General features: G+C 38.2%; 1 protein-coding gene across 2 annotated transcripts; it reads left to right on the top strand.

Moving 5' to 3' along the window:
• The first annotated feature begins 6030 nt into the window (after positions 1-6030).
• Positions 6031-12785, top strand: LOC104087167 (uncharacterized). 2 transcript variants are annotated; one of them, XM_070187336.1, is made up of 5 exons: positions 6031-6112; positions 7430-7517; positions 8091-8635; positions 8717-8827; positions 12507-12785. In XM_070187336.1, exons 2-3 carry the CDS (start codon positions 7479-7481, stop codon positions 8517-8519), a joined length of 468 nt encoding a protein of 155 aa, XP_070043437.1. In that variant the 5' UTR covers positions 6031-6112; positions 7430-7478; the 3' UTR covers positions 8520-8635; positions 8717-8827; positions 12507-12785. The 2 variants fall into 2 exon arrangements, with proteins under 2 accessions (XP_070043437.1, XP_070043436.1); XM_070187335.1 differs by having other exon boundaries at positions 8711-8827.
• Positions 12786-18070: the final 5285 nt, after the last annotated feature.

Below are 18070 nucleotides of genomic sequence, written 5' to 3'. Positions count from 1 at the left end.
TCAGATAAAAACTTCTTCATCATTTTTCCTTTATCTCCTTAGCTTTTCCCTGATCTTGCTTGCATCATCACTCATTTGTCATCTTCCGCTACCCATGCTTGAATATGAAACCCTAAGCCATTAAATGGCACGATAAATAGAGCCTTGATTGCTCTCACCTATCATCACCAACTACACCTAACATCCGAGAAATTAATACATAATATAGTGTTATTAGGAAATTTTGATGGAAGTTTGAATTCTTACTCAATCTCTGCTTTTCTCTTTCTTTTTGGTTCTGAGTTTGTCGCTGATTGAAAGCTTGAGCTTTGTCTTCCTAAACGGCTAATCTTAAATACTTGTTTGGTTTGCTTCCCTAGAAAAGGTCAGTACACCTCCGCCCTTTCTCTTATGACTGTTTTATTCAAATATCATGAATAATGTGCTATCTTTCAATTAACTATTTTCGTTTATGATATTTGTCGTTAGTCCATAATTATTTATTTTAGTTCATAATGAGGTGTTGTTAATCTATGATCATCTGTTATTCTTTTGAGTATCCTTAATAATTATTGACTAAGTTATTATGTAACCTTGATGATTTATATTCTGTATCAAGCAGCTTATATGATTAAGCTACTTAATATGCCTTAATGACTTCTCATATTTTCTAGACCCCAGATTTTCTTTAATGTTTTGTTTTGATCTCCATATTTTATGTATTTTGTTATTCTGTGTTTGAGGTTGATATTTGATGACTCTAACTAGAACATACATGAATGCACATAGTTCAATCCTTCATCAGTTAGTTGAGGCATGTGAAGTATAAGTGTTCAAAATGCTTTCTTTCTTTACTTAAGTATTTTTTATCCATTAAGCAGCCTTTGAGCCATTACTATGAAAGCCTTATATCCATGTTTAACTGTTAGTTACATCTCTAAGTCTCTTCGTATAAAACAGTCTCATTAAGGTGAACTTTTATGAACATCAGTAACCATTCTGCATGTGTTCTCTCATAAAAAAGGTTATAGTCATGTATGTTATAGTTGATTGTTAACTATTTTATAACTTGGATTAGATGTTAATCTTTAGCCTGTACAGTTGAGTTAAACCTGCTTAGTGTAGTATCTCCCATGTCTCAAACCTCCTTAATGACATTGTTGACTTGATCTTATAATAAGTGAAACTCATCCTGTTTTTGTAAGATCATAACCTTAGTTGAAATATCTATGTGAAATTGAATTAAAGTGTTGTATGTATCTATATTTTGGTTTCATGATTTCCTATTTCTTTGCACTGTCTTGAAACTGTACCCAGTTCTCCCTTTCCTTTTAATTTGAATTGAACCTAGTCTATGAACCCTAAGGGAAACTTCTTATTGCTACTACTTGGACATAATGGTTTGCCTATTTCATAATGAGCTTAATACTCTTTAAAAGGGGTGGTTCTATCATCAATTTCAAGGTTAAGTAAGACTGATAGTCTGTGATCCTGTTAAGTACTCTTAGATATTCTATTTGAATCTGCAAACCTGTAGTCATGTTAAAAGTTCTGATCATATTTTGGTATCTCTAATATAATTGTAGAGGTTTCTAACTATGACTTTTTTTCTGAATCTTTGCTGATGCTTTCAAAAGTTCCAAGTTGTATTGTTAATCTATGTTTGTGCTAGTGGCGAGACCGGAGTTAAACCAATCTATGATTAGTCTGCTAGGGCAAAGGCATCTGAATATCTGGGTTGTTGCATATCTGAACTGTGTACTCTTAATCTATCCGTAAGATGTGTGATCCCAAGTGTTTGATTGTTAGCAGCAACATTATAGTGTTCCTGCCTCTATGTGTGTTTGGAACTTGATCTTCAGACCTGTTTAATATGTTAATCACTCCCTTAGTATTGGATAGTTATGTAAATAAAACTATTTTTTTGTGTTCCTTATATTATTCTATTAAGAAGGGTATACTTCTGTGGTATGGTATTTGGTGATTGGTTCACATTGAAAGTCGCCTCATTGACATTTAAATCTATAGGGAAGAATGAGTCATTAGTGGTTAAGGGTATTTGCGAGTAGAGTTTAACCCTTGGTTGGGCTACTCTCTCCGACACAAGCATTGCCCTGGGCCTTGAGACCCTTGAGAATTTTGAAGTGTCGGGGGATTCAAATGGGGCTTCGACCTTGAGTGGAACTCTTTCCTTAGCCCTTAATTCATTGACACTTATTCTCTTTGGGTTTAGTGTTTAATGACAACGAAAGGTGTTCAATGTGGATCACTTTCTATACATAAACACCTCATTAGTATGACCCTCCTAGTGTTTAAATACTGTTAGTCACTTTCTTTTATTTTTGCTTGAATGTTTCATGTATGAACATGCATAGAGTATTATTCTTCTAATGACTTTTTCTTCTCCTTTTTTTAACATATACATTTGGTTGGGCCTGCTGAATTCTTAAGGAACTCAGGCCCAAATCCAGCATTGCTATATCTCGAAAGTCCAAAGTCAGTTGTTGCCCGTCCTTGTTAATGTTGGTCCTGTCTCTTTGAGGCCCAAACACGAGAGTCCAATACTCTCCTCTTGATTCCTTTATTGTTTACTGCCTCATTGACTTAGCCTTACTGGCTAATTGCATTTTGCTGCGTTCTTCTTATTTTATCTCACATGTATACAACAATTATACATTGGATTGAATGTTTTACTTTATGTCTTAAATCATATAAACCAACTTAGGCAAGCTTTAAAAAACATACGATTAAAAGAAGTATTAGTTAGTAACTAATTCCTATTCGCTAGTCATAAATTGTTTATACCATTTAGCTGCTATGTTTTTGCTAATTCTTCTTAATGATTTTGAAGCCCAAAAAGCTTAGCAAGAGGCGGCGGCCCCTCTTTTAAAAGAAAAATCAGAATTGAATTGCAAGTTTGACCTTCTAAAAGGAAATCAACTCTTTTCGAAAAACCAAGGTGTTGTTGCCCAAACAAAAATTTTCAAACGGTTCTTTCAAGTCAAATATTTAAAAGCCAAGGTATATCTTAGGCTTACTTTCATAACATCTTTATCTCACCGGAGAAACATGAACATCTATGATTCTTAAAAGACAAAGTGTTTTATAACTTAGCTTTTCTTTCCACATATTTTCATACAAATATCACAAGCTCTTTCAAGCATACATACACTAACTTTATTTTTCCAAGACTCCTATATAAATTCATACCTTTTTAAACTACACACTTCTTTTGTAAGTATTATGCTCTAATATATAGTAAGTCGTACCACTTAAATACTAGTTAAGCATAATACAAATAATTAGTCCTAAATCTAGTCTAAGTCCTAGAGCTATCTTAGGTAGATTTTAAGGGGTGCCTAACACCTTCGCCTTAGAAGAACAAGAACCCTTACCCATAATCTCACTGATTAGCAGAATAATAAAGAATATGACCTTTAGTAATTAAATAGGTACCCTAGTATACCTTTAAATATTAGGTGGTGACTCTCTTTCATCAACAACAGAGGAACCACAAGTTGAATCTTGTTTTGACTAGTGCAAAATAGGGTGCAACAATATGACGACTCTACTGAGGATTCACACTTAGGTTCTAACCATAGCAGACTTAGAGTGAATTTGGCCCTTAGATTTATTTGTATATTGCTTTAACTGTATTTAATTTGCAATTACGTGCTTATCTACCTTACTTGCTTCTTATTCTTGCTTATTATCATGCATGTTATTGTTACATACTTATCTGTTACTGCTTTATATATACCGTCATCACACTTCTTCCTATCGAGTCTTGGCCGTACACTATCACACACGATGGCAAGCGAGGGTTGTCTTTTACACTACTCCGAATCTTCTTTGCAAAACTCTTTAGTTTTAGAGAATGGCTTTGTCAGGTCAACTGACATAACTTCTCGCAGTGCTCATTCCAATTCAAAAGTAGGAAACACTCTACTCTAGTAAACATAGGTCATATTGCATAAACCTTAGGTGAGTCGGCCCTTGGCATCGACACACAATTAGGAAAGCCACCCTAATGTCAATGGGTCATGCTCCCAACGACATGACTTCTGTGGAAAGACGAACAAACCTGACGAGACATTTACAGACCCGAAGCAAACACTTACCAAAACTTTTCTTTACCCACTTCAGAAATGGAAATCAGCCAAAACATCCCCGAAATCAATATGGTGATGGGAGTACCGCACAAGCTGAAGAAGTGGTGGAAGAACATCCGCTAAGAGCATAAAGATGAGATTCGAACACACGTGGGTGCACTGACCACTTTGTTAAACATCTGAGCAGACAGGGTGCCCACTCGCCTGCTGATAGAGTTCTGGGATCCGGCTAAGGTGGTGTTCAAGTTTACTGATTGTGAGTTAGTGCCGACATTGGAAGAAGTTACCAGTTTCACGGAGCTTCCATTTACAGGGAGGAGACCAATACTACCAGTCACCATGCCCGGTTATAGGTACCTAACTGCTCTGGGTCTGGCTAGCAGTCGAAGTTAGGGAAACATCAAGGACGGATGGGTGAGCCTAGATCAGTTGTTCGATAGGTCGGGACATCGCGAAAACCATGAATGGTACTTGAGAGAATTTCTGTCACGACCCCAAATCCAACCAGTCGTGATGGTACCTAACCCAACCCGCTAGGTAAGCCAAATAGCAACAATCCTATTCAAGTGATATTTAACTGAGAAAAATACATGATGTAATAACTGAGCTTTTATACAAAATTTCAAGGATTGGTTGTACAAATCATGAGCTTCTATGATATAGAGTTTACAAAGCTGGTGTGAAATAAATACATCATCTGTTTGAAATATACATGAATAGATTAATAATTCTAAAGCTACCAAGAATAAGAGGCAGCTATGACCGGAACGCATATACGTCTTTAGTGTCAGCTCCCACCATTCACAGTAACATCAGCATCCAAAATCTGCATGCAAGGTTCAGAAGTATAGTATGAGAACAACCGACTCCATATACCCAATAAGTAACAGACCTAACCTTAGGTTGAAAGCAGTGACGAGCTTGGACAAATGGTCAGAGTCCAACACCAATGGCCAACAACAACTCATAACAATATAATAAAAGTAGGACAAGAAACAACTCAAAGATATGATGCTCAGCTCGTCCACGTTTATAAAAAAATAGGCATTCTTCTCAAGTATAACTGTAAAACCCAAATCTTTCACCGAATTCACCAAAATTTGAATTTATCAGAAAACTATGATTTTTCCAAAAAACTTTCAACAATACATAAAATATTAAAATATCATATTTGCATGTAGAAAGTACATCTCTATGCCTACATGTTAATGTGCATGCGAAGTCATGAATGTCACAATACCGTGTAGCATGAGGAAATGCATCTCTATGCATGTATGTCAAGTACACATGTCAATGCAATGCATCACAGTGATGAACTCATGTACTCACGCTCTCAGAGTACTCAATCTCACTGTCTCGCACTCCCACTCATCATACTCAATCCCTCAGCATACTCAGTCACCCAGCATTGTACGGTGCCTGCTGCGGTGTGCAGACCGATCCCATCAATAGTAATAAAGCCTATAAGGCTTGATGCGGTGTGCATCCCAATCCACATATAGACCACTACTAGAAACATAGCATTTTTCAACGGAAATTTCCCACGAAAAAATTATCAGTGGCAATTCCCACCGAAATTCAATGAGAAAATTAAAATTTTCTTTCCAGAAAAAAGAAAAAAAAATATTTCCCATTGACTATCCGTGGGAACGTTTTGGCGCAAAAAATGCGGGTAGTTTAGTTCTCTCTGATTCTGTGGGAAAATTCATTAAAAAATAATTATATAAAACTAAAAAAAATTCTAGAGAAGACAGTGGGAACTTAAACAATAAATAAAAAAATGTTTTTAAATATTACCACAGACTCAGTGTATACGAAATTTTTTGAATTTTTAATTTTTTTTTATAATAATGAAAAAAATTTCCCATAGAGCTTTCCCAAGGGAAAGCTTTTATTATTAACATTTTATAAGTTTTCTCTTAGTCTATTCATTCACATAACGTTTTATAAGTTTTCTTTTAGTGTTTTCCCCCTCTGTCTCTCTCACTCCACGCACAGACGAGTCTTCACTCCATTCCCAGGTAAGTCGGCCTCTCTCTCCCTCCAACTCACTCACCTAGTCTCCTTTTTCGTTTTTGCTTTCCCCTAAAAAACTTTGAATTTTATGGATTTTATACTGTTTCAAACCCTAGGTTTAAAAAATTAATGTTGTTCTCTTGTGCATATATGATCTTAGAAACAATTAATTTGTTGAAAGATAATATTGGGCTGGTTTATTCCTGTTTGTTCGGTCTATTTTTCAGATCTGTTTTTTTAAATGTGTATTTGGATTGTAGCGTTAATTGATGGTTCTTGTGGTATGTCATAATGTGTTAATGTTACAAAAGGTTGGATCCCTGAAGTCATAGTCAAATAACGAACTCGTATGAGCCCAAAATTTTACTTCTTTCCTACATTTTGGATTATCTAAAGCATGAAACTGTTAGCAAGAGAAGCAGAACTGACCTTTCTGTAGGAGTGCATCAATGAGCTTACTGTAGTGATCAGTACACAGATATCAAAAAGCTACAATGTCTACCATCCCCTCCCAACCCATGAAAAAATAGGGGACTTGAACCAGCTTTACCGCGCATAGATGTTGAATAACCCAAAAAGGAGGGATACGATATTAAGTGTTTGCACATAAAATTCTACATCTTCTTGAGCCATGTATAGAAAAATATGCATATTAGACATGGGATTGATTCATGTTATTCACACAGAAATATAGACACTAACTAAACTACACAAGTAATTCCACTACTCTTCTTATTTTTCCCACATTATAACTATTACACCAAACTCATCCCCAGCAAACAACAAATAAAACAACTTATACAACTTTCTTTTGCCAATCCTCACTAATAGTAAAATAGAAGATTATATTGAAACAAACTGTAGTGTTCATATAAGCATCTAGTTGATTGGGGAAACACAAGGATGCCTTCCAGAGTAACTTTGAATTGTATAAAAGATGTTCTAGGAATTGTTTTTCACTTTAATTGCTTCCAGCAAATACAAGTGATAGTTAATTATTGAGGGAAAAAAACAAGAAGTTAGTTACAACAAGTATCAAAATTTAAGGCGAAGTACATTTACAAGTAACCAAATTGCTCGTGACAATATGCACAAATTACTATTACATATAAATTTGTGTCTAAATTTGTGTTTGACAAGTTACTATTACATATAAATTTTTCTTTAACCTTGTGGGCAGAGTTACCCGGTACTAGCTGTAGGTAGCTAGTTCCTAGCGCAATAGAGGTGGGCGCAATATCACCAGGACAAATTTTGATAGCTAAAGACATTTGAGTTCTTGTCTTAGCTTAACATTTTCATTTGATTTTTATTGTTTATAGGTGTTTGATTCTTTAGCGGTTGAAGGAGAGAGAATCTGATTTTGATCGAATGGGTCATTTTCTTTTACCAAAAGAGGCAAATATTAAGGTACTTGATGTGTATAATATTTGGATAAAAAATGAAATTAGTCTTATCTTTTTTGAAAAGTTATTTTCCTGTGCTTTAGGTGTCTTATGTTATTGAAATATGAAGCATTCTTGTTTAGGTTCATTGACCATAATTATTCATAACTTGAAGCTTCTCGGTTCCCTCTTCATTAATCCAACACTCGTTTTTCAAAATGAATTTTTTCTTAATAAATTCTTTATCAGTTTTCTCTTTTTAATTTCTTTTGTTTGTTAGATATTTTGATAGAAAAAGACACTAGGTGTTCTAGGGTTACATGCATTGTCTCCTAAGAGTATAAATATTACACTATTGTGATAAAGCTTTCCTTTTCTTGATATAAATGTGTAGAGCTCTTCCAGAAATGGAGATAGAAAGTTGACAATTTTAAAATACACCGTTTAATTTATTTGGTTGTCGACTTGTGTAGTTATCTTTTAACAAGGACCATTAATCAACTAAATATAAGACAACAAAGTATATGATTAGTATATATTGAATAAAATAAATTATGTACTTCTTTATTTAATATTTTATCTTGTTATTGTGAAATAGATGGAACGAGATCGTAGAGGGATGTACAATAGAAATCATCCTAATCGTGGGGGATTGAAGGAAGAATTTGTAGAAGGTGTTAAAGGATTTATTGCTTATGCAAAAACACTTTCTGAATTCTGTAATGAAGGAACGATTAGATGTCCTTGTGCTAAGTGCAATTGTATAAAGTTATTGATACCGGAGGATGTTAAAGTTCATCTTTACAGAAAAGGGTTTAGAGAAAATTATTATGTGTGGACGGTTCATGGAGAGAACTATAGTAATTTAGCTGATGTTGACTTTCAGAATCTTACTGGTTGTGAGAGTGGTACATTCTTTGAGAATTATTCTAATAGGTTGTCTGATATGCTTCGGACTGCTCGAGAAACTAATGGGAGGCCAACTTGGATTCTTGATGATATATGGGTTAAACTTCTTGAATATTGAAAATCTCCGGAATTTTAGAGGATGAGCCGCCAGGGAAGGAAAGCCACTATGTCCGACAAGGGTGGCTCTGTGCACACGGGGGTTCAATTAGTATGACGGCTCATCGAAGAAGATTGGTAATGTGTTTATTATAATGTTCTTGATTTATAACTACTTTAGTTATCATTTTTTTAACATATTTTATTTTGCAGGAAAAGGCTAAAGGAAGACCAGTTACTCATGATGAGGTGTTTGAGGAAACCCACATGAAGAAGTTGAAGGATGGAACAAAAATGACTTGGGTCGAGATGCGCGCCGACACAACCCATGTAAGATTAACAATATTATTCACATATATTTGTTAACAACATCATTCTCTTAATTCTTTTGTTTCAAGTGAATCAATTTTTATTTGACCCATAAAAATAGTACTCCCTACGTTCCAATTTATGTGAACCTGTTTGACTGTGCACGGAGTTTAAGAAGAAATGAAGACTTTTAGAATTTGTAGTCCTAAACAAGTCAAAAAGGGGCTCAGAGTATTTGCGTGGTTATAAAAACTTCTCATTAAGAGTAGAATTGTAAGTTTAAGCTAAATTGTTTCCAAATTTAGAAATGGGTCATTCTTTTTGGAACGGACCAAAAAGGAAATAGGTTCATATAAACTGAAACGGAGGGAGTAATACTTTCCTTTTTTTTTTAAGTAAATCCACTAGGCAGTATGCCTAAGGCTAGTTTTTATATATAAATAACATAATAAATAAAATGTCTCGAAGTCTTACACAGAGTAGGAAGTAAAATTTGAAAGCAGCATAAATCTTACTGTCAAAGTTGAGTAAAATACCCAATAGTGATAGTACATGATGTAATCTAAGATAAATATGTCTAAGAATTATAAAAACCAGGCAGAAAGTTCTGTCACACTTGGAGGTTATGTGTGATATGCGTGTATTGCGAATTTTCCCATATTTGTGTTGCACCTGTGGTATTAATGTCGCTGTCATTGTATCATGTTGTTCCTGTAGCTTTTGATCCACTTTTTCCTTAGAGTATGAGCCACATAAATGACTCAATGCTTCATGCGTCGACGATTGACTTGCACAAATAGCGTATGCCTGTTTCCAGATTAGCTCGAGGCTGCTACTTCTTTCCTCTATTGCCTTATTCATTAGCTTTGCAATTACCTGTATAAAGCATATGAATGTACCCCGACCATGCATTTCCCTTGACAAGAAACTCCATCCCAAACATTGCTTCCCAGAAACACATTCAAAACTCCTCGTGTCATTCCACTTGTCCAGATGTTAATGTATTCCTTGCCTTGTTGTAGTTGCATTAGTTCTGCGTGCTGTATTTTTTGAGATAGTAGTAGATTAGCTGGTGTATCTGTAACGACCCGATCGGTCGTTTTGAACATTTGCACTTCGCTCGGTTGTTTGAGGGTACAAGTAGCTCCGTATAATGTACTTTGACTTGTGTGAATCATCGGTTTTGGGTCGCAGGTATTTCGGAATCGAATTGGAAGAAAGAATTTCATTGTTGAAGTTTTAAATTGGAAGAGTTGACCAAAATTTGACTCTTTAGAATTTCACCTCGGATTGAAATTCCGATGGTTCTGTAAGCTCCGTTAGGTGATTTTGGACTTAGGAGTGCGTCCGAAATGTGATTTGAAAGTCCGTGGTAGAATTAGGCTTGAATTGGCGAAATTGAAAATTTGGCGATTTCGGTCGGCAGTGAAAAATTTGATATCGGGGTCGGAATGGAATTCCGGAAGTTGGAGTAGGTTCGTAGTACCATTTGTGATGTGTGTGCAAAATTTGAAGTCATTCGGACGTGGTTTGGTTGGTTTCGGCATCGGTTGCCGAATTTGAAAATTTAGAAGTTCTTAGGCTTGAATCCGAGGGTAATTTGGTGTTTAGATGCTGTTTTGAGTGATTCGAAGATTCGATTAAGTTTGTATGTTGATATATGACTTGTTGGCATTTTTGGTTGAGGTCTCGAGGGTCTCAGGGTGATTCCGGGTGGTTAACGGATTTGTCGAAGTTGAAATTTGCAGCTGGAGCTGCTGCTACGGCTATTTTCGCACCTGCGGAAGAAAGCCTCACATGTGCGAGTGGGTAGTGCGCAAGTGCGGGCGACGGTGGGCCAAGGGTGGGAGCGCAGATGCGAAGAATTGGCCGCATCTGCGAGCCCGCAAGTGCGAGGCCTTGAGCGCAGATGCAGAGATGATAATTTTAGGCTGGTTTCGTAGATGCGCACCAGGGACCGCAGATGCAAGTCCGCAGGTGCGAGAAAGGTGTCCGCAGGTGCGGAAGCTGGGGGATTAAGTGAGTTGCGCAAGTGCAGTCGCGCGGGTGCGAGAAAATGGCCGCAAGTGCAAAAAACATGGGCAGAAACCATAAATAGAACCCTTCGCGATTTTGGTGCATTCTTCACCATTTCTATTCGGTTTTTGGAGCTTTTAGGAGAGATTTGAAGAGGGAATCAAGGGGGTTTCGTTGAGGTAAGTTATTTGTGCCCTAATACTTGTATATATGGTGATTTTTCGTTGTTTAATCATTGTAATTAGTAAAAATGAGGGGTTAGGGTTTGGAATTTTTGGAGAGTAATTTAAGGATTTGAAGGACCAAACTATGTCGGATTGTGATTAATTTGGTATGGTTGGACTCGTGAGTGAATGAGCTTTCTATATTTGTGAATTTTGTTGGATTTCGAGACGTGGGCTCGGGGGCCGGGTTTGAGCCAATTTCGGGTTTTGGTCTAATTTTTGAAGCTTTTCTTGTGGAATTCATTCCATTAGCATATATCGATGGTATTGTATTGATTGTGAATAGATTTGGAGCATTTGGAGGCCGAGTCGAGAAGCAAGAGCATTGCGGGGTAGAGATTTGATCGGTTTGAGGTAAGTAACGATTGTAAATCTAGTCCTGAGGGTATGAAACCCCGAATTTCGTATCATCCTACTATTTTGAAGTGACGGACATGCTAGGTGACAGGCGTATGGGCGTGCACTGTTGGGGATTGTGACTTGGTCCATCCCGTAGCAATTGTAAAGTTGCATATTTTATTGAAATTATATGATACTTATATGTTTTTGAACGAATTTTTGTAAATTGGGCTGAATGCCATGGTTGGGCCTTGCGCCAATGCTGTTTGGACCCTTAGCGGCTTTTTCTTACTATCCTCTTATTGTTTTCGATTGAAAATCTATACTCAGTCATGTTTATACTTGTTTACTATATAACTCAGTTTTATGACTCTATTTTGATGCATATAAATATTTTGGGTCGAATGCTCTGTTTTACTGAAATGCACGAGTGGCTTGAGAGGTTTATGACTTAGTGAGGCCGAGGGCCTGATTTGTGAGGATATTTATGGGACCGGGCTGCACACCGCAACATATTTGATACCGGCCGAGGGCTTGATTGTGAGGATGAGTGTGGATCGAGGCTGCGCGACTGCAGCATACTTTATTATTATAGCACGTGAGTTGTCCGTGCATCACATGAGTTGTCCGTGCAGATTACTAGCGCTTGCACTGAAGGAGCCCCTCCGGAGTCTGTACACACTCCCAATGAGTGCAGGTACCTACTGAGTGCGAGTACTGAGTGACTGGGAGGCATGAGTGATTATGAGGTATGCCCGAGTGGCAAGAGTAATTGTGAGGTATGCCCGATTAGCACGAGTGACCGTGAGGTTTGCCCGAGAGGCTATATATGAGTGATGTTTTGCCCGAGGGGCTGTTTATGATTTCATCATTTTTTCTCACCTTTTCATTGAGCCTTGAAAAACTGTTGGAAAAATATCTTTAAATGATTTTTACTGGAACCGGGTTTAAACGAGATGATTTGATTCAAACACTGATTTTTAAAGCATGTTGTACTTTACTGAGATTTCATGATATGAACGTTATATGCTTTATTGCTCGTCACTACTGCTTAGTCTTTATTTATTGTTGTTACTTACTGAGGTGGCGTACTCACGTTACTCCATACACCTTGTGTGCAGATTCAGGTGTAGCTGGACACGGTAGCAGTTATTGATTGTTCTGGTTGTAGATTTTCTTGGAGATAGCAAAGTAGCTGTTTGGCAATCATAGCACCTGCTCTTCTTCCTCTTATCTTCCTCTAGCTGTATTTAGCTATTTCCAGGCTCAGTTAGCCTTGATATTAGCCAGATTGTAGTAGATGCTCATGACTAGTGACACCCTGATTTGTTAAATGAAGGTTTTATGTTAAATAACATTGAAATTATCTTTGAAATAAAAATATCGGATTGTTTTGGAAATGAGTCGGCTTGCCTAGTTACACGATAGGTGCCATCACGACATATTAGGTTTTTGTGTCGTGATAGATTGGTATCATAGCCTAGGTTACATAGGTCTCACGAGTCATGAGCGGGTTTAGTAGAGTCTTGCGGATTTGTACGAAGACGTCTGTACTTATCTTCGAGAGGCTGCAGTACCCTTAGGAAAATATCACTTTCTTGTATTCTATCGTGCGAAATTGATTCAGCTTGAGACATAACTTTTTGAATTCCTTCCACGCATCTCGTATGCGCTTGTGCATCGCCGTCTTGTGATTCTAGGAACGAGGTTCAAGATGTGTATTATGTGTTTTGGTGATGGGCTAGTTTGGAGGACTTGAGGCTAGGTTTAAACCGTAGTTTTGGTTCAGTAGCTTCAGTTGTAACTTGTACATTTGGACTCATATGTCCGGTAATGCCCCTACGAGTGGAATTCGTGGCTCGATGAGCGGTGGAATGGCTTTGTGACGAGTATGATGTAATTGCGGGATGTGTTAAGACGATTTGAATGTGACGAGAAGTATTTCCTTGAAATATAAAGGAAGGCCATTGGGCGCTTGATTTTCGTTTTGATGTGACGTACGGTCTCGAGTGTGAATGTTTTGAAGGATCTTTCACGTTGTTAAAATTTTGGGGCAAATTAAATTCTCATGTCTTCTCAATGAGTTTGGACTCAAGAAGAGTAAGTGATTGTGGTTGCGAATGGGTATTTTTGATGTTGATGGCTTGAGAAAGATAATCTTCGAAGAGACTTAGAGTCAGTAACATTTTATTGGTTCAGGTGCGACAGAGATACATTTCGATTTGACGCAGCAGTTTGGGTAGCAAAGCATGAGGTAAGACATGACGGGAAGTGTTTCGCGGTGGTTGAAGTACTAGCAGGTCAAGTAGGAGAAGTAGATGTTGAGAAGTTTCTTAAAGGAGATGATTTAACCGAAGTAAGACTGACAGATTAGCATATAAATTCACTAGAAGGGTAGTCGTGTGCCTTGAGAAAGTGTAGAATGGTTTGGAATCATGTTAGTATGTGAATCGGGCCTGCAGACTCTATTTGGAGTGATTGTTAGTGTACAAAGGAAAAATTGAATATGGCAGAAAGGAGTGTGTTTGAAATGAATAGAGGCGTGAAGATCTGATTATCGTGCCAGGTGCAATATGACTTGAGTTCGTAAGGTATTGTTGACGTACAGTTGATGTCAATAAGGAAAGTGCAGACTTATACAAATGGTGGGTGAGCATGAACTCAGGAGAATTTACGGATTTAGTGGTCGTTGAACTCAGTGCAGTGTCATTGGAAGATGTCGGTAAGGAATTCCACATGTGGGTTATCTCCTGTGTGCAGCTACTGGTGGCATGATGTTGGTGAAGCTTTTGCGAGGAATATTACTTTCTACCCGGTAGGAGGTTGCGTATGTGATTTTGGCTGGAGATTCAGAATGTTCATGAAAGGCTTAATAAAACACTTCGAGAAGTCTGGCAGGTTAATGGTGCGAGACCTTGGTAATTGAGAAGGAGAAATCCTTATGGGTTCTAATTTTATATAATTGCAGCTTAAGGCTAAGTGGGGGAGTCTGTTATCGACGAGTTGATTGCACGGTTATGGGTCATATTAGTTTCAGTTCTGGGTATACCGGTGAATCAGTTATGACTTGCAGAGGTCGAGATCGAGGATGACTCGGGTAAAGGAATTTCTGGACACAAGTTGTATTACACTCTATGGTTATAGGAGGACCATAAAATAATTGAGTGGTTATTCACAGAGAATGTAGTGTACATGGAGCGGGATTTTTCTCGGTTGCGTAGGAGTGTGGGTTACTCTTTATTCCCTTCGGTGTTGGTGTATTAACGGGGCACATGTCGTTTTAGTCCGTTTGGTCGGTTAATTCAAAAATTGAGTAGAGTGGATGACTCTCGAGAATGGTTCTAATGGATTCAAGATTTATAAATATGGCTAGAAAACTGGGAGTTGCATTGAGCGGTGTCGAGACTCGTGGCATTTTATATCATTGAGAATTATGCATTTCAGTATCAAGAAGGTGAAGGAAACAATTTTAGGTTCACATAAAGTCTCTTCGGAGTAAGCATTTTTGGTTGTGGAACCTTTGGGATACATAAAAAAGGGAATTCAGCGGCTTATAAGCCCTAGGGCGGCGTGATTCTATGCTAGAGTTCGTGGGGTAAGTTTTAGTTAAGGATAGTAGTGTTCTAACAATGAAAAAGTAACAATTTGAAGGCAATTTAGAAAGAACTTGGAGAAATAGGATGGCTTGGTAGTAGGTTGGGTTAGAACAGTAATGGGTATGATCGGTTCTTTAAGTACTTATGATGTGGCTAGTATCTACAGGTGTTTCGTGGCAATGCTCTTGAATTTGGCAACCTTTGTGGCTTGGTGGAGTTAGAGGAATTCAATTCAGATAGCTTGGTTATGTGCAAATGGATTTCAAAGTGTTCATGATGGGTTCTACCATGGTGTGAACCGGATATTTTCTACCGATGTACGGAGCGTGTTGTGTGTTATGATTTCCTCCTAAAAAGAAGCAAGAAAGAGGTTTTTCACTAATAAGGTATGTAATTTGCTAGTGACTCAGAGTTGATAATGGAATTCTTATGCTTGTCATACGATGGCACAATAGATGTGGTGTGTTGTGCGGGAATAGGATTTACATGTACAAGGTCACAGTTCAGTTTTGAAGGGAAGGATATAAATTCTTGGGCAGCATGAACGGTTTCCGATGACTAGGTAAATGATATTACTATCTGGTATAGCTTGATGAGAGTGTACATTTCAGAAGGGGCAGTGTGTTTTGATTTATGGGTACTTCGCTGGTATTACAACACTCTCCTGGTTGATCGACTGTGGATATTCAATTTTTTGCGATGTGGCACTGAAGATTTTTTTTTTTTAGTATTTCTCGTGGGATGATTATGTATGAGAGAGGTGTTAGGCATTCGGGCGGTGGAGGTGGAATCAAATATAGTGATTCATGTGTTCTATGGAATTGGAGATTGGGAGTTCTCAGGAGCAGATTGTTTCATGGCTGTGGACTGTGAAGTTGTGGCCGGAGCTAGCCAGATGATAGAAGGTATTATGATTCCATCATTGTGGACTTTCGGAGGTTGTTTATCTATTGGTGGCTGACCATAGTTGATTTGGGGCCTATTGGTAGGCCCAATTAGGATACGTATTCTACACCGAGCTGGATTGATTGGCTGCATACTGCTATTGTTGAAGGATGTGCCATTCGCTTGATGTGAAGCTTATTCGTGTTCTGAAATGATTTGTGAGTTACTCTTCTATGCTATAAGGAGTTGTGATTCGTTGGTTATATGCACATATGGTGCGGTTCTATTGTGGCCTTATAACGGAATTTGAGCGAGAATAGTATTGGATATTGCTTGGTTGATGACGTTTTGGTTATGTTCTTTTGGGTTTTATGTGGCATGGTTTCGTTTGCTTCTCCGTGGTTATGGTAATGCACTTTGGGTACTTGATGTCAAATTGCGCATGGTTATTGATTTTAGCAAGGTGGCTTGATGTGTTTCATATGGACCAATATTTGGATACGGTCGCGTATTGCAGCAGAGTTATGTGGAAATATGATCCCTCGTGTAAGATTCGTGTGTTATGGTTCTGCGGTGTGTGATGGATTCTTAGCATTGCGTAGGGGTGGTACTCCTCGAGCTTGCGGAACGGTTCTCCTGTTTGGGTCATTGTTACGATTGGGTACATTTAGAATATTGCTATCTGGTACACGGATTGCACGGGTTGAGGCTTTAGATTGTATTGATGTGTCATGTTACTAGAGTGGTCGTGTTGGATGAGACGAGGTCATTGGTCCTAGAATGGATGCTATCAGATTTGATTGTGGTATAATTGGGAGGATAATATCGGAAGTCGGCTTTAAAATTGGCTTTAGTTCTTGTAGAAGGAACGGGAGCTCCATGACCTGTTGGTCTAATGAATGGTTATGAATTCGGTATGTTTCTTTCATCATCGGCAGTGTACGAAGGTTTTAGAACGAGGTTTTGTCTGATATGAGGTTTATTACAAGCACCGGGTTGATTTGAGTCGATACTGTGATTTGAAATCATTGCTTCGAGCATTCGAGCTATGCGGTATTTGAATTTGAGTATTTGAGTTATGGTTACGGCTTTTGGTATGGATTGTTCAGACTTATACGGTATGTAGATGCAAACTTCTCATCTTATAGGAAATTTCGGATGTTGGAAATTTGATTCGAATTCTTGTGGGCTAGGTTGAATTGAGAAATTTCAGTTATACTGTGCTATTGAACCTGTATTGGATAGGGTGATGTGGGATCATCCCCGTGTATGTGCATGTGAAAGCTACACAGCGATTTGATGGCTTTTGGAACAACTCCGGGTACGTTTGTGGACGAATGTATGTTTAAGTGAGGGAGGATGTAACGACCCGACCGGCCATTTTGAACATTTGCACTTCGCTCAGTTGTTTGAGGGCATGAGTAGCTCCGTATGATGTACTTTGACTTGTGTGAATCGTCGGTTTTGGGTCGCAGGTATTTCGGAATTGAATTGGAAGAAAGAATTTCATTGTTGAAGCTTTAAATTGGGAGAGTTCACCAAAATTTGACTCTTTAGCATTTGATCTCGGATTGGAATTCTGATGGTTCTGTTAGCTCCGTTAGGTGATTCTGGACTTAGGAGTGCGTCCGGAATGTGATTTGGAATTAGGCTTGAATTGGCGAAATTGGAAATTTGGTTATTTACGTTGGCAGTGGAAAATTTGATATCGGGGTCGGAATGGAATTCCGGAAGTTGGAGTAGGTTCGTAGTGCCATTTGTGATGTGTGTGCAAAATTTGAGGTCATTCGGACGTGGTTTGGTTGGTTTCGGCATCGGTTGCCGAATTTGGAAATTTAGAAGTTCTTAGGCTTGAATCCGAGGGTAATTTGGTGTTTGGATGTTGTTTTGAGTGATTAGAAGGTTCGACTAAGTTTGTATGTTGATATATGACTTGTTAGCATTTTTGGTTGAGGTCCCGAGGGCCTCGGGGTGATTCCGGGTGGTTAACGGATTTGTCGAAGTTAGAATTGCAGCTGGAGCTGCTGCTAATGCTATTTTCGAACCTTTGGAAGAAAGCCTCACAGGTGCGGGCGACGCTGGGCCAATGCTGGGAACGCAGGTGCAAAGAATTGGCCGCATCTGTGAGCCCGCAAGTGCGAGGCCTTGAGCGCAGATGCGGAGATGATAATTTTGGGTTGGTTTCACAGATGCGCACCAGGGAC

Source organism: Nicotiana tomentosiformis, chromosome 10 (genome assembly GCF_000390325.3).
Source record: "Nicotiana tomentosiformis chromosome 10, ASM39032v3, whole genome shotgun sequence".
Taxonomy (NCBI): Eukaryota; Viridiplantae; Streptophyta; class Magnoliopsida; order Solanales; family Solanaceae; genus Nicotiana; species Nicotiana tomentosiformis.
The sequence above is the reverse complement of the archived record's forward strand: the minus strand, read 5'-3'. Positions and strand labels throughout refer to the sequence as shown.

Bases quoted from the DNA above. Each gene is read 5' to 3' on its own strand.
- LOC104087167 (XM_070187336.1), top strand. From the start codon at position 7,479: ATGGGTCATTTTCTTTTACCAAAAGAGGCAAATATTAAG. The intron at 7,518-8,090 runs GTACTTGATGTG...ATTGTGAAATAG, and splicing joins CAAAAGAGGCAAATATTAAG to ATGGAACGAGATCGTAGAGG.